At 36.3% G+C, this 23,080-nt stretch overlaps 1 protein-coding gene across 1 annotated transcript in view; it reads left to right on the top strand.

Moving 5' to 3' along the window:
- The window catches only part of LOC124369387 (mucin-5AC-like), a 76,863-nt gene that overhangs the window by 3,749 nt on the left and 50,034 nt on the right, over positions 1–23,080 (top strand). The window contains exon 2 of the mRNA XM_046827387.1: positions 11,007–11,235. Coding sequence (XP_046683343.1) covers positions 11,007–11,235 — 229 coding nt within the window. The remainder of the gene's footprint in view (positions 1–11,006; positions 11,236–23,080) is intronic.

Genomic DNA, 23,080 nt, shown 5'->3' with positions numbered 1-23,080 from the left:
TGCAGCAGCCAGGCACTAAACAACCGAGCTGTTAGTGGCAGTGCTTTAGTAACTGTTTATTGCTCAGTGCCTTCTTTGACACCCAACAATCTTCAAGATTTTGGAGCACATCCTTCCTTCAGTGGAAGAATGTTGATAAAGTATTTTCGAACATTTGCTTCAGCTGGTGAAAACTGCTTTGTTTTCGGATCATTTTTTGTATTTTAAATGTGTAACGTTTTAAGATAACTTTCTTAAAGACAGAACTAGTTCAAAATAATCCTTATCACTGTACTAGAAAGTAAAGTCATTTAAGGCAAAAAACTTAAGCAGTTTTGGAATTAGATCCAAAATGAAACTGCTAGAGATAATAATACAATTTTACAGTACTTATGTTATGATATCGTGCTTCAGAGAGCTAAGTATTTTTAACAGTTTATAATTTACGGAAACTATATTCTTGGTTGAATAAAATCAAAAAATTACATTTCTAAAAAAACATTACTTTATACAAATTATTTTTATTCCAATAAAAGCATGGCGGTCTCTTCTGCTATCTTTCATAAAATACTGTGAAAAACCGTGTCCTTATTTTTAACCGCTTGATTTTAAAACTCCCTTAAATTTGGCTAAAATACCCACAACTCTTGACTGTGAAATGGTGAAAAATTGTCTACTTTTTTGCTTTCAAAAAGGGTATCTTAAAGTGATGTGACTGTCTTTCTTTAACTGAAAGATGCATTCAAACCGAAAATTGACTGTATCATCTTATCGACGTTTCGTTTTTCGTTTTGGCTCGTATAAAGTTTCGGTTTTTAGAACAGGCAACAAGGAATTGGGATAGTTGCCTCCCTAGTGTATTACGTCACGAACATGCACACCCACCTATGCCGCGAGAGGGTGAAGGAGAGAAAATGGTTGAGCTAGAACACACAGCCTACGCACACAAACACACCCACACCCCTCCTTGCTTGTACACACAACACACAAATAGAACAGTATCCACTAGGTGCACCACCTGACCTGATAGAGCGTAGATACCCTGTGTAACGACACGAGTAGTGATTCTGTCGAGTAGAACATTGTCGCTTGCCGTGACGTCACACGTCACACCTCCTAACCCCCGCTTAACGGCGGCATTTAACAACTTGAAGCTTCCGTTAGGGTCACAAAGAAGAATATTACACGCAGAGAGTACTATTTATGGCAGAGAAACATTTTTATAATAACCTAACCTTCACCACTTAAATGTAAAGTTGTATCACTTGAAACAAGACCTTTTAACCTGAGTTCCTATCAAACTAAAACTACAATATAGAAACTATCACCTTAATTTATGAATTAATCACGCATTACTTAAGTACATTGGAAATAACTTAAGTAAGAATAAAATAGTGTTCAAGTAAAGTATATTATCAATACACATAACATTTAAATCGTTACGAACGATGTGGCGATAAATTAAGAAAGTATAAAATCCTGTAAAGAACTAAAACTGGGCATATTATTAGGTCTCAGTTGACCTAGAGAATGTCAGCGATCTCTTACTACCACTTTTGGGATATGAGAATCATGACATTTGCAGCTTGCTTAAATCTGTGGAGCCCGATCAAGGCACTGAGAACTGAGCATCGAAATGCCAAAATAAGTTATAAGTGTACACACAAACATGCCAAAAAGCTCAGAATAGAGCTTGAGGTTAACATCTCTAGCACAAATTATTTCCACTAAAATAACAGCGGTGTTTCGCTCGTGATCATCTCCTGAAATTTATCATAAGGTTTCAGAGGTCTCCTACTGCAAGGGTCACTTCTGCAAGTTTTTAGAGGAACCCGGCTGCAGGGACACTTCTGCAAGCTTCCAGAGATCTTCTACTGCAAGGGTCACTTCTGCAAGATTTTATACAAACTCTTCTACAGGGGTTTTTTCTACAAGTTTTCAGAGTAATCCTACTGCATCTTACATGGAATGAGCATCATCGATGCCGCATTACGTCTGTTCTGTTTCTTGGTTTTCAGCATACTCCAAACACGCAAGAACACAATCCAAGAGATAGATACCATATATCCTAGCTAGACTTGTTCCATGACTACCTGAATATCTTATTATTCTCCAGAACAATGTGTCCACGCATACAAGAATGAGGGTTGTACATAGTCATAAGGGAATTTCAGACATAGCCAAATTCAGTAGCGTGGTGCTCACTTCCTGAAAAGGAGGATTAGGGTATTGAGGGTGATCTTGATAAATATTTTACTTTTAATTTATTTACCGTTTCTTATATGTTTAGTTACGCCTTTACTTACCCCATTTCAATATTTTATTTTATTTAGGCAAACGTAATAAGCAGCCATAACTTAAATTTCAAAGATCCTTCACAGGTCATGGTTCATAAGTGATTAGTCTGTACACTGCACTTCGTGTTCTTACAGTTCATTATAGAATGGTTAATGAGATTTTTTTCTACTGTTTTGTGGACCAGTGTTAAATTTAAACGTTGAAAACACACTTCGTGTTTAAATTAACAATACTGCAACCTCGGTTGCAACATTCATTGACTATTCGACAACTTCGAATGTACACTTCACGAGGCTGCATCAAGTTGTTTAAGGTGAAGAGATGACTACTGCTAAGTACTGGCTATTCCTAAAAAAGATCGAAAGATAGATATATAGCTTGCGGAATGCTCTCGTAATTTTGTGAACTGAACCGTCATCATCACAAATAGACAACCTTCTCATTCTTCCTTACACAAATGAATACATTCTGGTGAACATGTAATGTAGTGTAAGTGCTGATTTGTCCTTTTAAGTGATGACAACAGAGGAGATAATTTTTTTAAATAACGCACATAAAATCCACTTTGTTTTCCAAGCGGAGGCCCGGCGCGGCGAGGCGTGACTAATGAGCAATGGTCGATCGCCCACTACTTCTATTTATCTCCGTGGTTCCGTCAGACAAGCTGCTCTCACACGAGCTACCTTCACGTACCTTGGAGAGGCGTTTGGAGATTCGTGACGTTTCTCTTCTACATACTTTATATTAATATTATATTTACTTCTACAACCTTAATTAACTTCTAAAATGTATGTGTGTCATTCTCAATGGCCACACTTTTCAATAAAGTTCATCACACTACTGAGGCTCAGTGCGAAATTTCAAGTCTACATATCATTTGATTATTGAGACAAAGAAGGACTCAATGCGGCAAAGAAATTGTGTCTGGAAAACCAAGGATAAATTGAGTCAGCCTACTGGGTTATGTCCTTTAACTACGCTCAGCCAAATTCTATAGTTAGACATGCAACATCCAGAACTCATTCTTGTATATGAAAAAATGATGGTTAATACAAAATTTAAATTCTACACCTTTCTTGAGATATATTTCCACAAGGTACATTTATATTATGTTACTTAAGTTAGGGTTCGTAGCAACGTTTAAACAATAAAAGTTTCCGTTAGGTAGGGAAGGCCAACATCGCAAGAGTATCTGAAATAAAATATTTTCAACGACTTTAAGTCACCATAAAATTATGTTGAGTGTGTTGATGGGATAGTTAGGCTACATTTGTTAATATTTCACATGTTCAATCACTTATGGGTGTGCTGAGTCTTTTTACAAATGTATTTAGTTTTTATATCTTTTCCTTGCAACCATGGTTACTTATGAGACCAATGTTGAAATCAAATTAAAAATGTAATCAACGATAACTGTTTTATTTAACGTTTAGTAAATATAAATATCTATGTCAAAACACTCTTAAATATATATATATATATATATATATATATATATATATATATATAAGCTATATCTAAGTACCTTTAGACATAAGAGAACACGTAATATCGTTAAAATAGTATTAGCGGGATTCAGTATTGACACGAATAATCAAAATGCGCTTGAAAACCTTACACGCCACTCAATATTTTTTGAAACAATTTTGCTGTATTGTTTGATATAAAGGTTCAAATTATATAGTAAATAAAATGTGTAGGCTGCACACAATTAAATCTTCCGGGACTATTAATTACCTAAAGGTGTTTAAAATGCCAATTAATTTTCCTCACATTGTGTTTTCAGTCTCAGCAAGTAAATATTTTTATATCACTACGTATTTTATATGTATTGCATCATTCACCACTTTCCAATTGGTGTTGTAAGAAAAGTAATAAAATAATGAAACACGGAATCTATTTTCAAGTTTTTTTTAGTGAACTTGACACTACACAACTACACAATCATTTTACGTTGCGTATTTTCTCAAACAGTATTGTGAATAAACTGTACTGTTTGAAGTTTTTAGAGCTTTGAGATACATCCTACTACGGTTATGTTTGTGACGCACGTCTACTGCCACAAACAATACTTTTAAACTCCTAGTCAACATCAACACATTTCACAATAATATCGTTTTATGTTGTTGATTGTTTATATTCGTTGAGGAAAGTTTCGATACAACCACCTACATTATTTAATCTGTAATACCGTTTTTTTCTTCGTATCGCAAAAGTGCAAACAATCCTGAAGAATACCTTTTATACCAAACATCACACGAAACCACATTTGGGTTCACAGGACACCAGGGTGTAGTTCCTTCTACACAGCCTTCATTTGCTAAATAATGTCGAGTACATTATTAGTGGGTGTGATGATACATTCAAAATACATCCTTATTTTGCGTTGGCGTTAATATACATTATGGTTTCTCCAAACCTAAGCTACCATGAAACCTAGTTGTGGGTACACAAAGTTTCGGAGTACGCTTTATTACACATCATTATGTCAATTAAAGTCTCATAATATTACAGTTACATAAATATATTTGTATACGAAAAAGTTCGTTCATTGCGGAATAGTTTATTTTTGTATGAAATTAGGTTTCCTAGCAACTTTTGTTTGAAATTTTCTCATCAAAAAACTATATCCCACCCCAAAGAGCCATTTTAATTATTGAAGTTAAAAATCTCATATGGAACATTACTAACAATTACGAAGAGAAACCGATATTCTATTGTCTTAGCGATTGTGCTATAAATCGGAGTTACATGTAATGGACTCAGTATAAAACCCATAAATGACCCAATTATTTCTAAAATTTGTTTTGAAAAAAACACGGACTCGTGGAAAGAGAACGAAACTTCCTCTTCAAAGACCGTTGCTAATTTTTTTCCCTGCCTTGAGTGGTAAAGCTTCTTCCTTATGGTGGAAAAGTGTCTTATTCCTCCAACAATTATCAATTGTGTGTGTATCATAAAAAATTATTATTGGATTTCCATATCTTTAGTTCTCCACCCAATATATTCCCCATAAAATATAACGATCGCCATCTAGGATTTGAGGCAACGGAAAATGATGCTCTTTGCATCGTTAATAAGGTCTTATCAAAGACGTTGATTTTGTGGCGTCCCTCCATAATGGATTCCACTTACAGAGTCAGAGTCGGCTTTTCCTCATATTACCACACACACACAAAGTTTACAAAGTTAAATTACTTCAAACAGGTTTCGATATTAAGTAATTTTTTTACCATTACGCATAAGGCACTTGAAACATTTAATGCGTCCTTGCGTGACGTTGAGGAATTTTAAGGCTTGTACCCAGACCTACACTAATGGCAGTGCTTTATATAACATTCAGCACGAGATTTGTAGTCAAAAGTATTGAAACAGGTCGATTTAAAACACATTGCTTACACGTTCCATGTACTCGTAACATTACTACTGTTATTAGTTACAAACAAATAAGCTAACTCATTTGCACAGCACGTTTTGGGTCCAGCAATTTCTTTAAGTGTGAGGGCTGTTCTTTTCAACCTCCGATCTAAGGCTGCAAGTCTGTCGCTGCTGAAGTTCTGTTTGAGAGTGTTGCTCTATATAGGGTTTTATAGAAGTGAGACTCTTACAGTACTTTCAGAAACACCAAGGTCTTCTTTGTACATAACCGTTACTAATGATAGTAGAGATAACGTGCGCTCTGGGTTCCAAAAACGCTGGGTGACAAACTCAAAGTGAAGTTTCCGATGTCTACAATGATGAGAGGGCAGAAGTTTTAAGTCTCTCATTACTTGTGATGAAATTAAGGCTTCAGTGACAACCCAGAAACCAAACAAGCATTTACATCGTGGATGCACGTATTCTCTCCAAAACCAGTTTAAAACCGTTACTTTCCGGGATAGAAACAGTGGTATATGATTGATTTTGGGACCATAAATATGTGTATTTGGTTGACTTTGTGGAGCAGGGGAACAATATGAAACTTTAAATCTATTCCGTATATTGATCCAGAACGAACGAAGAGGGATACTCTCATCCGGCCAAGATCACAGCGTTGGACAGTGACAGCGTGACGACCTCCTCAAATAATTCAAGAGCATGTTTTTGACCACCCGACGTATAACACTCAGTCACAATTATTACTAACTCTTAAGAGAATTTAAGCCATAATGGTCAGCAGACAAAGATTCGCTACAATCGAAGAACTTTAGGAGACCTGTCAAGACGTACCACGCCACACTGGTGGTAAACGTCTTTGAAGGGATGACCGAAAAGCTGATGCCACGGCAAGACAAAGATTTAATTCAAAAATCTAGGTGAATAAAGTAACTTTTACTAAGGTGAATGTACTTTGCTGGTCGGTACAGAAGACAATTCACCTATTATCCAGATTTCAAAGTACTTAGCAATAAGGATAAGCTAAGGATACGTTAATCACTTGCGCTGCTGACGCCACCTGATTCACTTAATTCAGAGAAGGGTGAAGACAACAAGCCACCTGATTCACTTAATTCAGACAAGGATGAAGACAACAAGCAACCTAATTCACTGAATTCAGACATGAATGAAGACAACAAGCCACCTGATTCACTTAATTCAGCCGAGGATGAAGACAACAAGCAACCTGATTCAGTTAATTCAGACATGGATGAAGACAACAAGGAACCTGATTCACTTCATTAAGCCAAGGTTGAAGACAACAAGCAACATGATTCACTTAATTCAGCCAAGGGTGAAGGCAACAAGCCACCTGATTCACTTCATTAAGCCAAGGGTGAAGACAAAAAGCCACCTGATTCACTTCATTCAGCCAAGGGTTAAGACAAAAAGCCACCTGATTCAGACACAGGTGAAGACAGCACTTCGACTCAGCAAAAAAGAGAAGTTCGTTTCGGTGTCCTGTAGCGGCATTCAACGTATTTCGTTTCCGATAAAATTACACTAAAAACAAACTTACTGTCAAAGCCATCTCCCGAAGAAAATGAGCCAAGATGTATGGAGATAAATGGCGATCGCTACGTAATCCTCATAGGTCCTCATGGAATGACTCATCAGAATTGTAATTTTGAGAAATGAAATAAATGTCTTAAATACTGGAAGACTGTCTTGGAAGCGTCCGAATCCACAATAAAATTGAATAGCGTTTGACCCCCATCATAGCATATGGCAAGACTGCAGTTCTATACCTGAGGTTTGATTTCCGGGGAAGTTAATACAATGTTTTAAAATGTGCTTGGGCAGTTTTTCTTTAAAAACATACAGAAAGTCCCTAAAAATATCAGCACTAGGATGCTAGAATCCCTTTAAAACTTCAGGATCACAAAGGAAGAATAAATCAAGCCTCCGAAGCACCTGAGACCCAGCTGGGACAGGTTGCGATTTCTTGCCATCATGGATACCAAAATACTCTTCATATCTGGTCAAAATACCCAGCAGCTTCGCTCATAAACTTGCCTCTAAAGGGAGGCTTATTAATGGGCTACCGTTTTGGTCTAGGAAAGAATAAGTCTGACTTTAAGCAAACTTTAAAAGGAAAACCTTACCTTGTTTCTAGAACCACTTTAAAATATTTACACAAGACTCTTAAAAAACTACTGCCATTTTCTGGCGGTCAACTTTGTTTGTTCTTACCCCCCTTATTTTCGTTGGGAAAAGTAATTATGATTCCCTTTTATTGTTTGCACTTGTTATGTTTCCTTATTTAACGGAGATATTAAATCTCAAAGTGTTGAGATATTTCTTACTCATATATGTGATATAATGTTGTTAATATTTATACGGGAAAGGAAACTTATACGATTTAAGAGATTTTCCCTCGTTCAAAATGTCTGAATAGAAATTGAGGCTTACTTCAGGTAAGGCTTTTTATTTACTTTAAGCTTACAACTACTAAATGTTTGTGTTTAAAATAAAAACATACACCTATTAAAGAAAATGTACAATAATTTTTAAAACTAAGGGAATTTCCCAAGTTTAGTTGTTATATTTATAATTTAGAGCATTTGAGCATTTATTTTAAAAGGCGTTTCCTCAATGTAAAACTACATTACATATCGTAACAAAGTTAGGTCGCATATCTTCGTATTCAATAAAATTAAACCATTTTTAAGATCGTAAAGACAATAATAATACTATACAAGTCGCTCCATAACAAAACAAAAACCAAGCACTATATTGGAAAAAGGTGATACTTTTCAAAAGTTTGAAATCTTTAAATTATACATATTTATAACGTATAAAACAAGGAAAGGTTGTCCATTTTACAAGATTGCAATGGTGGGAAATTTAGAAAAGCCATCCTGTATGTCAGAAAGACTGTTCCTGTTGAAACAGGAAGTCCGTATGCCAACCACGGATAGCTCCACTCTGGCGATGCGGCAGAGATGACTTATGCAAAATGTCTGGAGGATAGCTGTTCAAAAACGACTCTAAAGTCATCAGAGTTTGGAAAGGGCAGGGATGACTTGTGCAAAACGACTGGAGAATATCTGTTTCAAAGACGACTATAAAGCCATCAAGAGTTTGGAAAGGGCAGAGATGTCTTGTGCAAAACGTCTGGAGAATATCTGTTTCAAAGACGACTCTAAAGCCATCAGAGTTTGGAAAGGGCAGGGTTGACTTGTGCAAAACGTCTGGAGGATATCTGTTTCAGAGACGACTATAAAGCCATCAGAGTTTGGAAAGGGCAGAGATGACTTGTGCAAAACGTTTGGAGGATAACTGTTTCAAAGACGACTCTAAAGCCATCAGAGTTTGGAAAGGGCAGAGATGACTTGTGCAAAACGTCTGGAGGATATCTGTTTCAAAGACGACTCTAAAGCCATCAAGAGTTTGGAAAGGGCAGAGATGACTTGTGCAAAACGTCTGGAGGATCTGTTTCAAAGACGACTCTAAAGCCATCACGAGTTTGGAAAGGGCAGGGATGACTTGTGCAAAACGTCTGGAGGATATCTATTTTAAAGACGACTCTAAAGCCATCAAGAGTTTGGAATGGGCAGAGATGACTTGTGCAAAACGTCTGGAGGATATCTGTTTCAAAGATGACAATAAAGCCATCAGAGTTTATAAAGAAGAATTTTGCATCTTCATGTGCGACATCTGCCGCACAGTTTATTACTTTCTTATTCTTGATTATATAAATAGCCTCTCCGCAGCCATTTTACTGTTTAGCGTGTGGCTCAAGTGGTTTACTACTAGTCAGGTACTTTTATGACTCTTTACATCCCCGGGCGACGATTATTATAAACATAGAAACATTATCTGCAGTCATACTTCACTGTTACCTTGGGCTCAGAGGGTAAACACGGTGTTGCATAGCTTGTCAAGTGTTGCTATTAACTCTCTTGACCCAACGTTACTCTCAACGTTCAACGTCTTGTATATCCAGAACGGTATTGTCATTACATTGCCACCTGGTGCTGTGATAGAATATCTAAAATTCTGTAAATATCTGTTTCCATAGTGTGCTTGCACACAAGTTTATATCTTGTTTTAAATTTCTAAATTACATATGTATTTTTCGGTCCTATTTACTGGGGTATCTTTGCTATACCTTACATTTAACACTACATTCAGTAAGTAATGTTCAAATCATCAATGGAGGACAATTTTGACATTATATCTTTTAGAATAAACATACATATGAATACATTTAAAGCAATTATTAGCGTTAAAAATGGGATCTGTAAAAATGTGGATTTGCACTTCGGATCCCAGTGGGATGTGTAATGCAAATTTGAGAAAAGCGAGCTATAAATATTTATGTTTATGCAAGTTCAAAAACTAATATTCTTTCCGGATTCCGGATATATAAATGTAATTTTTAGGATAGTTCACAATCTTATGAGACCCGGTACGTTCATTTTCACGATAAAACAAAATCGGACCAAACATTAATTGCATGAACCTATAGAGCGAGAAATATAAAATGGTTAAGTGAATGTGAATTTAACAGTTTTATGGATAGGAATCGAACATAAATGTAAGACACGCTTTTCCTTTGACTTAATGGAAACCTGCACTTCTAACCTCTGGGACTATCGAAATAGAATCTTTATTGTCTCTACTACTGCTGTCTCAAAAGTAACAAGCCCCTCCCTGTGTCTTGTTCGTCACTTAATATTTGGTAAAGTTTCTCTGCCAGCATGTAATATCTGTTTGGCACGCCTTCCCACTTCACAACACTTCCAACGTTGTGTCGTTCTCGAAATTCCACCCGAATATGTTTCTCTGTTCAGAAAAGCCTGTAATCGTTACCGCATTGTTCACTAAATAATTAATGAGTAGTCTATTAGAAGAAGAAATCTTTAGTAAAACTAATTTGCCACTCACATATTTGCTACTTTGTTTGGTTCATTGCCTTTGTTACGTAAATTTCAATATTTGAAATTCCATAATGCTTTTTAAATTTTGAAGTAGATTGGAAGCAAAATGGACAGTTGTTACACGTTCCGATTTTGAAACATTTGTGCATGTTAAACTTTCATTCACTCTCTTTTACTCACGTATACATTATTAGTGTAATATTGGTTTTGGCTTTCTTTACTTGACTACAAACCTTTTGTAGAAGCGTATTTCACGGTAGTTTCTAAACAATTAGAGCTTACTTCCATATGATAAAATAATTCTTTAGTAATTTTGTTACAATTTATTTGGTTAGTACGCCATGACAGGTTATGTTTCATTCACAAATTCAATACATATGCTGGTGTCGTGTTTGTTGTATAATAAATGGTCAATACTTTGCTCAGGTAGCGGACCAAAGCCAGAGGAGAATGCCTCAATGACATTTCAGAGTACGTGCAACCAAGCTCTGGAGCTGTGCAACAACAACTTTGAGTGCCGATCGGCGCTAAAGCCGGTGTTACAGTTTTGTAACATCACCAAGTGCAAGCGCCAAAACTGCATGGAGGCACTGCAGACCCTCTACCGCACCGTTGACCTCACCTGGAGTCTGGAAATAGCATTCTGCCTCTGCAAGTAAGTCGTCATAAAATAGCATATTTTGTATATGTCATACTTAGTATCGTACCTTGACTACTAACGATATAGTACTTGTCTAAATATAAGCGCAAAACTGCATGGAGGTCAAAGACCCTCTACCGCGCCGTTGACCTCACCTGGAGTCCGGAAACAGCTAGTTTTGGGCATTTTCCGGTAAGCACTCGCTATCTGGAAAGCACCTCTCTCTGCATTGCTGATATCTTGTGTTTGCAGTCTTCTTGCCGCAGTGCGACTCCCATCAGTCACGCGCCCGTCAAGACAAAACCAGACTATACAGTGCTGACCCACCACAACGTCGTACAAATTCTGTACGTCAGGACGAGTGGCAAATACACGTACACACATACAATACTATAAGTCGGAATGCTGACCCACCACAATGTCGTACAAATTCTGTACGTCAGGACGAGTGGCAAATACTCGTACACACATACAATACTATAAGTCGGAGTGCTGACCTACCACAATGTGGTACAAATTCTGTACGTCAGGCAAGTGGCAAATACACGTACACACATACAATACTATAAGTCGGAGTGCTGACCCACCACAACGTCGTACAAATTCTGTACGTCAGGACGAGTGGCAAATACACGTATACACATACAATACTATAAGTCGGAGTGCTGACCACCGCAACGTCGTACAAATTTTGTACTTCAGGACGAGTGGCAAAATACACGTATACACATACAATACTATAAGTCGGAGTGCTGACCCACCACAACGTCGTACAAATTCTGTACGTCAGGACGAGTGGCAAATACACGTATACACATACAATACTATAAGTCGGAGTGCTGACCACCGCAACGTCGTACAAATTTTGTACTTCAGGACGAGTGGCAAAATACACGTATACACATACAATACTATAAGTCGGAGTGTTGACCACCGCAACGTCGTACAAATTTTGTACGTCAGGACGAGTGGCAAATACACGTATACACATACAATACTATAAGTCGGAGTGCTGACCACCGCAACGTCGTACAAATTTTGAACTTCAGTACGAGTGGCAAAATACACGTATACACATACAATACTATAAGTCGGAGTGCTGACCCACCACAACGTCGTACAAATTCTGTACGTCAGGACGAGTGGCAAATACACGTACACACATACAATACTATAAGTCGGAGTGCTGACCACCACAACGTCGTACAAATTTTGTACGTCAGGACGAGTGGCAAATACACGTATACACATACAATACTATAAGTCGGAGTGCTGACCACCGCAACGTCGTACAAATTTTGAACTTCAGTACGAGTGGCAAAATACACGTATACACATACAATACTATAAGTCGGAGTGCTGACCCACCACAACGTCGTACAAATTTTGTACTTCAGGACGAGTGGCAAAATACACGTATACACATACAATACTATAAGTCGGAGTGTTGACCACCACAACGTCGTACAAATTTTGTACGTCAGGACGAGTGGCAAATACACGTATACACATACAATACTATAAGTCGGAGTGCTGACCACCGCAACGTCGTACAAATTTTGAACTTCAGTACGAGTGGCAAAATACACGTATACACATACAATACTATAAGTCGGAGTGCTGACCCACCACAACGTCGTACAAATTCTGTACGTCAGGACGAGTGGCAAATACACGTACACACATACAATACTATAAGTCGGAGTGCTGACCCACCACAACGTCGTACAAATTCTGTACGTCAGGACGAGTGGCAAATACACGTATACACATACAATACTATAAGTCGGAGTGCTGACCACCGCAACGTCGTACAAATTTTGTACTTCAGGACGAGTGGCAAAATACACGTATACACATACAATACTATAAGTCGGAGTGCTGACCCACCACAACGTCGTACAAATTCTGTACGTCAGGACGAGTGGCAAATACACGTATACACATACAATACTATAAGTCGGAGTGCTGACCACCGCAACGTCGTACAAATTTTGTACTTCAGGACGAGTGGCAAAATACACGTATACACATACAATACTATAAGTCGGAGTGTTGACCACCGCAACGTCGTACAAATTTTGTACGTCAGGACGAGTGGCAAATACACGTATACACATACAATACTATAAGTCGGAGTGCTGACCCACCACAACGTCGTACAAATTCTGTACGTCAGGACGAGTGGCAAATACACGTACACACATACAATACTATAAGTCGGAATGCTGACCCACCACAATGTCGTACAAATTCTGTACGTCAGGACGAGTGGCAAATACTCGTACACACATACAATACTATAAGTCGGAGTGCTGACCTACCACAATGTGGTACAAATTCTGTACGTCAGGCAAGTGGCAAATACACGTACACACATACAATACTATAAGTCGGAGTGCTGACCCACCACAACGTCGTACAAATTCTGTACGTCAGGACGAGTGGCAAATACACGTATACACATACAATACTATAAGTCGGAGTGCTGACCACCGCAACGTCGTACAAATTTTGTACTTCAGGACGAGTGGCAAATACACGTATACACATACAATACTATAAGTCGGAGTGCTGACCCACCACAACGTCGTACAAATTCTGTACGTCAGGACGAGTGGCAAATACACGTATACACATACAATACTATAAGTCGGAGTGCTGACCACCGCAACGTCGTACAAATTTTGTACTTCAGGACGAGTGGCAAAATACACGTATACACATACAATACTATAAGTCGGAGTGTTGACCACCGCAACGTCGTACAAATTTTGTACGTCAGGACGAGTGGCAAATACACGTATACACATACAATACTATAAGTCGGAGTGCTGACCACCGCAACGTCGTACAAATTTTGAACTTCAGTACGAGTGGCAAAATACACGTATACACATACAATACTATAAGTCGGAGTGCTGACCCACCACAACGTCGTACAAATTCTGTACGTCAGGACGAGTGGCAAATACACGTACACACATACAATACTATAAGTCGGAGTGCTGACCACCGCAACGTCGTACAAATTTTGTACTTCAGGACGAGTGGCAAAATACACGTATACACATACAATACTATAAGTCGGAGTGTTGACCACCGCAACGTCGTACAAATTTTGTACGTCAGGACGAGTGGCAAATACACGTATACACATACAATACTATAAGTCGGAGTGCTGACCACCGCAACGTCGTACAAATTTTGAACTTCAGTACGAGTGGCAAAATACACGTATACACATACAATACTATAAGTCGGAGTGCTGACCCACCACAACGTCGTACAAATTCTGTACGTCAGGACGAGTGGCAAATACACGTACACACATACAATACTATAAGTCGGAGTGCTGACCCACCACAACATCGTAAAAATTCTGTACGTCAGGACGAGTGGCAAATACACGTACACACATACAATACTATACGTCGTATATAGTTGCTTTACTGCGGATACCTTAATCTACTTCTCTATCGTCTTATTTTTAGCCTATAGTTATAATTGAAAAATTTCAATTTCTTGGCTGATATAAGGTACAGACGCGCATCGGCTACTATGAAAACTATGTATCCACAGTTTAGTGAATGTTAAGAGACAATGAGTTCTTTAAATAGAAAGACATTGTAGTACGACAGGATGGCGCTATTATTTAAAAGTGAATTCGGCGTGATTTATACCCAATCTTAGACAATGGGAATATATTGGGTCTTTCTTTCCCTCCTAACAAACCATAAACACAAAGAAAATCTTTTTTAACTCTTTGAAACACTTTAAATCCCTAGAACCGCTATATTTATCCATATTTTATGGATTTCAATTCATTTAAATAGATTAACCTCTTTTTTAGAAACACTATAAAAAAGTTTTTCAAACTCTTTATATTGAACTATTCTTTGAAAAAGACCTATTGAACATTAAAAAGTTTTGTATGCCATAAAATTCGGAATGAGCCTCAATATTTAAAAAAAAGTAAGGAAACAAATATGGTACGTAAAGAATATATTTTATTTAGCGTTCATCAGTTTTGAAGGGATGAACTTTTTTAGACGGACGTAGAGAAAACACGTAAGGTTAAAAACGTGTCTCTTTTGTTTTAGAGCCATGTTTTTGCAATTACATTAATGTCCATAGTATTCTAAAATTATATTGTCAATAAGTGCAAATCGCCCATTTCGAGTCCACAATGAATCCAACATTACCGAAAAAGCTGTCATCAAAAGGTATTTCAGTTTGGCCAACAGTCGTAAGAATTTTTAATGTGACATGAAATAATAAAAGTTTAGTTCAAAAGATTACATTTTTAGTATATTTGTGCAGAGTTTATGATGACGCAACTAAACCCAATGGCGTTAATAAATGATGACTCGTGCTAGCGAACGATTCAAAAACACCACTCGTAGGGTGAATAAATCAACATAAGAGAAGGGCTGCAAATGAGGTAAATCTTTATCCAGATCGTCAGTAATAGCTCTTCCACCACTCGCCACTTGCTTCAACTTCCTCACAATCATCGTCACACGTATCCACTGCATTTCATTTATAGAATTTATTTCAAAACTGTTACTGAGTTTGTTTTGTCGTGTCAAATTATAAATATTGTAACAATGCTGACTATTTATTAATTAACCAATCAAAATTACACTTACTGCTATGATAAGTCTGGAAGGAACTTTTATTTATAGAAACAGAGAGAAGCTTGATAATGTCTCTACGTTTGACATATTCGTCATTTCGGCCAGTGTATTTGTATAAATGGTGTCCAAGAGGTGTTTTAAAGCTCCGACAGTATTTTAAGCCGGATAATTCCGCCATATGCTTAGGCGTGGTTAGCTAATTAACCCCGCTGGAACTAATGTCATCGTCGTGCATCTCATCTATATAATAGCCCATTATATTTTATTCTAAAGTGGCGTTTATTCGCGTATGACCAAGCCACAAGCAAGCTACCGTGATTATATAAAAAGGGAATGAACCTCTTCTTCCATCTCATATCATCGAAACAGAAATTTTACTCGTGGAGTCTTGGGCCACACTGCCGTATATAGTTTTATCCATTAAAAAAACAAGCCGTTTTTGATGAAGTTTCTATATCAAAACCATATGTGGAGTTACTCGGTTTATGAATTCAAACTGAACCAAGCTATTGTAGTTAAGCATACATCGTGTATGGCCATGAATGTAGAATGAATGAATGTGTAAATGTCACACATATCAGCGAGTAGTTTATGAATGCAAACGGCATCAAGTCATTCCTATTTAGCAACTAACGACTATAGGTTTGTATGGAGACCATTTGTAAATATCACACAAATATCAGAGAGTAGTTTATGAACGAAAACTGCATCAAGCTATTCCTATATAGCAACTATCGACTATAGGTTTGTATGGAGACCATTTGTAAATGTCACACAATATCGGAGAGTAGTTTATGAACGAAAACTGCATCAAGCTATTCCTATACAGCAACTATCGACTATAGGTTTGTATGGAGACCATTTGTAAATGTCACACAATATCAGAGAGTAGTTTATGAATGCAAACTGCATCAAGTCATTCCTATTTAGCAACTAACGACTATAGGTTTGTATGGAGACCATTTGTAAATGTCACACAAAATCAGGGATTAGTTTATGAATGCAAACTGCATCAAGTCATTCCTATTTAGCAACTAACGACTATAGGTTTGTATGGAGACCATTTGTAAATGTCACACAATATCAGAGAGTAGTTTATGAATGCAAACTGCATCAAGTCATTCCTATTTAGCAACTAACGACTATAGGTTTGTATGGAGACCATTTGTAAATGTCACACAATATCAGAGAGTAGTTTATGAATGCAAACTGCATCAAGTCATTCCTATTTAGCAACTAACGACTATAGGTTTGTATGGAGACCATTTGTAAATGTCACACAATATCAGCGAGTAGTTTATGAATGCAAACGGCATCAAGTCATTCCTATTTAGCAACTAACGACTATAGGTTTGTATGGAGACCATTTATAAATATCACACAATATCAGAGAGTAGTTTATGAACGAAAACTGCATCAAGCTATTCCTATACAGCAACTATCGACTATAGGTTTGTATGGAGACCATTTGTAAATGTCACACAATATCAGGGATTAGTTTATGAATACAAACGGCATCAAGCTATTCCTATATAGCAACTATTGAGTATAGGTTTGTATGGAGAACCATTTGTAAATGTCACACAATATCAGGGATTAGTTTATGAATACAAACTGCATCAAGTCATTCCTATTTAGCAACTAACGACTATAGGTTTGTATGGAGACCATTTGTAAATGTCACACAAAATCAGGGAGTAGTTTATGAATGCAAACTGCATCAAGCTATTCCTATACAGCAACTATCGACTATAGGTTTGTATGGAGACCATTTGTAAATGTCACACAATATCAGAGAGTAGTTTATGAATGCAAACTGCATCAAGCTATTCCTATATAGCAACTATCGACTATAGGTTTGTATGGAGAACCATTTGTAAATGTCACACAAAATCAGGGAGTAGTTTATGAATGCAAACTGCATCAAGCTATTCCTATACAGCAACTATCGACTATAGGTTTGTATGGAGACCATTTGTAAATGTCACACAAAATCAGGGATTAGTTTATGAATGCAAACTGCATCAAGCTATTCCTATATAGCAACTATCGACTATAGGTTTGTATGGAGAACCATTTGTAAATGTTACACAAAATCAGGGAGTAGTTTATGAATGCAAACTGCATCAAGTCATTCCTATTTAGCAACTAACGACTATAGGTTTGTATGGAGACCATTTGTAAATGTCACACAATATCAGAGAGTAGTTTATGAATGCAAACTGCATCAAGTCATTCCTATTTAGCAACTAACGACTATAGGTTTGTATGGAGACCATTTGTAAATGTCACACAATATCAGCGAGTAGTTTATGAATGCAAACTGCATCAAGTCATTCCTATTTAGCAACTAACGACTATAGGTTTGTATGGAGACCATTTGTAAATATCACACAATATCAGAGAGTAGTTTATGAACGAAAACTGCATCAAGCTATTCCTATACAGCAACTATCGACTATAGGTTTGTATGGAGACCATTTGTAAATGTCACACAATATCAGAGAGTTAGTTTATGAATGCAAACTGCATCAAGCTATTCCTATATAGCAACTATCGACTATAGGTTTGTATGGAGAACCATTTGTAAATGTCACACAATATCAGAGAGTAGTTTATGAATGCAAACTGCATCAAGTCATTCCTATTTAGCAACTAACGACTATAGGTTTGTATGGAGACCATTTGTAAATGTCACACAAAATCAGGGATTAGTTTATGAATGCAAACTGCATCAAGCTATTCCTATTTAGCAACTAACGACTATAGGTTTGTATGGAGACCATTTGTAAATGTCACACAAAATCAGGGATTAGTTTATGAATGCAAACTGCATCAAGCTATTCCTATTTAGCAACTAACGACTATAGGTTTGTTATGGAGAACTATTTGTAAATGTCACACAAAATCAGGGATTAGTTTATGAATGCAAACTGCATCAAGCCGTTCCTGTAGGAAAAGATTTCGGCCGATAGTCAACGCTAGGTCCTCCTCTTTTTGTATTGAGATAAGACCAAAAGAGACTCTGATGATCTCTGAATTCCGATTCCTTAGAATATTCTGGAAATGGAATGTGGAATAGGTAGTTCCTCTTAATTACATTTTTGTTTATTTTATTCTAGAATCCGTGATCGAATTTGTGTTAGGTACGTAAACAATAATTATATCACAATCAGGCAACGCGATAAAAAATCTTAAAGTTATATTTATTTCAAATTTCTGGTCTTCATATGGTTAGCAGACGTTTATTTGCCATTTATTCACATGTCTGACGGTAAATTTTCAGTTTCTCAAGCTAAAAAATATTATGTGAGAAAAACATTTTTTTTTTATTTTAACTCTTGATATAACCCTTCGACCCCTGTCAAAATTAAGAGTGCTGAGGGTTGATTTTCTTTCAAGGGGAAATTCCTTCACCGATTTCACATAAAATTATGATTTCTTGGATATTATATATAATATTATATATAATATTATATATAATTATGTATTATTATAATATATAATTATATATATACATATATATAATTTATATTATATATTAATATATATAATATCTTCTTATATCTTGGAAATTGACCCTCAGCTGTCGGACTATTTACATGGACTGAAAATTTTGATTTTTCAATGATAGACATATAAAATTGTATAAAAACCTAATCATAGGACTTTTATAAAACAAAAAACCATTTTTCTAACACGTTCAACACATAATTTTGTTTTATTACTTAAAAAGTTTTACACTTTTTCAATGAATCATACAGTAATACATACAAACAGGACAACTTTTTAGTAATCCAACACCTTAGTCCCAAATGTCACATAAGTAGCACCATATTTACGTGACTAAATCGCGAAAATGCGATACGTGCCTTCCACAAACTTAGAAGGGAGATAAAGAGGCGCAATGCTTGTTCAATTAAATTGCGGCGAAACGTCACATTACAAGCATACAAAGAGTTCTACAGCATTAAAAAAAATGCCTTAATTGAAATATCAATTATATAAAATAGAGGAATGTTCAAGCTTTAGGATTGTTTATCAGGGAATAAACTCCACTTTGGAATAACACATAATGGGCTATTATATAGATGAGATGGGACAATAACATTAGTTTCAGAAGGGTCAATTAGCTAACCACGCCTAAGCATATGGCGGATATATCTGGCTTAAAATACTGCCAGAGCTTTAAACAATCTCTTGGACAATTCTCTGATTGAAATAAACTAAGTATACTGCATTTAAATTGCACAATTCACTTGTACTTTGACCAGATTTGATTCAAATCATGCCTTGCCCCTTAGTATTTGTAAATCTATCAAAGCTATCACTAATTGGAAATTGTTTAATCCAGAAAGTTCTCCCATATTCCATTAAATTGGACCTTAACTTTGGATGATTCTTCGTCAATACACGTAGAATTAATTATATCAAACGTTCTTATGATTTCTTCAATAATAAGCTTCCCAGCTTAGTATTTACGAAAATATTTTCATCCAGGGGAGCTGGACTCGCGGGTTTAATTGAGGTAAATGAAGAACTTTTCCTTTTTACCATACAACATTTAGTAAACATCGTACAGTAGATACAGCTTCTGGGGGTTTTTGGCCATACCAAACTACAGTTCGAGGACTTTAGCTGCGCGCGTGACCTTGAGTGTGTGGTGATAGGCGGGAGGGGTGGCGGGGTAGCATTATGCGCTGCGTCCCGAAAACATTTCCTGTGACTCATGGGTAAACCCTCCTTTCAGGAATCTTATTGGCCCAAATAACTCATAACACTCGCTAAAATCAGTCTGTTTTGTGACAGTGCTAATTGTGGTGGAATTAAATAAAAAGAGAATACCAAATAATATTAATAATAGGACTTATCCTTGTTTTTCAGTTGTTATAGTGTTGTTTAACGTGTTTTTGAAAATAACGTATTTGTCAGTACTAATCCGCAAATCGAAATCGTAAGTTTAAAGTCGTTGAAGAGATTGTTGCGCCTTCATCTCAGCGGCTAGCACGTAAACGCAACCCGCCACACAGACGGTGTTTATTTGTTGAAAGGGTAGTATTTGGGCCCTACGAGCACAGCTAAATTCCTCCAACTGTACCTAAACTTCTCTATGGGTACTGTTTTATGATATTTCATTCCTCTCTCAGGCCTTTCTGATCAAACTCTCAAGAATTTTTATCCATCAAGTGATAGACACTATATCAAGGTCTGCTTTTCTTTCATCGCCATCAGTGGCGAGGTAACGCCGCTGGTGCTGCAGCATTTTGGACTGATGGCCGGAAGAGTTAGTAGATAATATGAGATAATAACACTATCCAACCGCCATTCTTGTAAAACAAGATAAATGATACTTCTGCAGAATATTAAAATCTCATTACAGTGTGATGGCTTCATGTATTACCCTTTTTCAAGGTTTGTGGTGTCGGCTAACATAATAGACAAATGGATTGTTTATTTAAAAATTGCGTAAATTTATCATTTCGTTGCAAGTAGTGTATTTTTACTTTTTCAGTTAAAAAGTTAACTGAACCCATTACCTGGGTTCTTTTCACTCTCTGGTAGGCCTAATTCAAAATAAATCTATTTAAAAGAGGTGTTTACATTAAATATCGCTATCCGAAATCTCTTAAGATTATCTTTCAAATTTAAAAGACACCAAATTTAAAATACGCATAATTCTATAGGACTGTGGTTTTTAGATCATAATGTGATTTTCTAATTTATTTTAAACATATGCAAATACGAGCCTTCTCTCATTAATAAGCGATCCTCGTTATTTCATCATCAATAATCCGGTATGGGACTGATTTATAAATATTTGATTTTCAATGACCAGCCTAATAAACACTCTCACATCAATTGTTCATTAAATATTGCTTTATGTTTAAAATTAATAAATAGTACGGAATATACTACTAATATAGTGTAGTGTTGTTAAGTGATTAAAACAAACCTCTGTACACGAAAAATATATTTTTGTTGGTTTAAATAAATTCTAAATTATATTTTATATACGAATTGCATAATAAATGTTTGTAACAAGAATTATTTTAACACGAAATATGTTTTTCCGGAAAGAGCTGAAATTACCTCCTTGCATCATGTTTCCTATGGAACTGTTATTTTCGGTGATTCATTTGAAGCTTTTGTTGTCTATAATCTAAGGAAAAGGTATTGTTTAATTGATCATGTTAGTACGTATTAGTATTGAAGCATTTGAAATTGTTGAACTGTAAAATGTGGGGAAACATTTCTGGAGCACTATCCTTAGTTATGAGTTACATGACACTACCCCATTGTGAGAAAGGAGTAAAAAGTTGATCAAGAAATCAGATCACGTACCGTCATAAAATGAAGAGGCTCTGGGCAAGTCACCTGTGGCTCCGAGGCTTGCTCGATACTCTTCGACTCTACTGCTCCCTTCCAGCTCCCTTTCATTTATATTTATGTCAGTGTTCATCTTTCACCACTCAAAGAAAAAGCAGTCTTCCGTGATAATCATAAAATAACGATCCTGAAAAGGCTTCCTTTACTTTTCTGAGAGTGTTCGCTGAAATATTTGGCTTTATGCTGAAATGAGTATGAAATTGTTCACGTGTATAAATACAAAGCTAACAATATTCCTTCTACATTGTGGAAGGAAAGTTCCCTTCCCTCTTAACTTTTTAGTAATGTAAATCAAATTAAAGGGTAAATATAATTAACTAATTATACTTAAAATAGTTAAGGTTTGGAGTTTTGTTTTCCTTTTCACCACTTGTTCACCATCCTACTGTTATAATTTTAATCAATCAAATACAAAAGTAACTTCCATGGAAATATTTAGAGTGAAATTATTGGTAGGATATTTGCTAAGCAATTTATAGACTGATTAAATATTATTCTATACACAGTGTGAGTTGAAATTATGGATACACTCTGTTTAGTTCTTTTATGGATAAGATGGAGGGATGGAACTCGGGAAACTTTTCTAGGAAGTAGAAGTGAACTTTTTGTCACTGTTACAATTTTACCCATTTTCCCAAAATGTGATTTTGGGATTTTTAAAATGGGACTTTACATTCATAGTTTTTTAATGTAAAGACCCATTAGGTGAATGGTCGTTTTAAAGGTCTTCATAAAAGAAAAGAAACAGTGGAAAATAGTTTTATATCTCAACTCAGAAAAGCCTTTATATTTATATTTATATATATATATATATACAAAGTTATATATAATAT

This window comes from Homalodisca vitripennis, chromosome X (assembly GCF_021130785.1).
Source record: "Homalodisca vitripennis isolate AUS2020 chromosome X, UT_GWSS_2.1, whole genome shotgun sequence".
NCBI classification, from domain to species: Eukaryota; Metazoa; Arthropoda; class Insecta; order Hemiptera; family Cicadellidae; genus Homalodisca; species Homalodisca vitripennis.
Note: the sequence above shows the minus strand (reverse complement) of the source record. Positions and strands in the feature narration are given on the sequence as shown.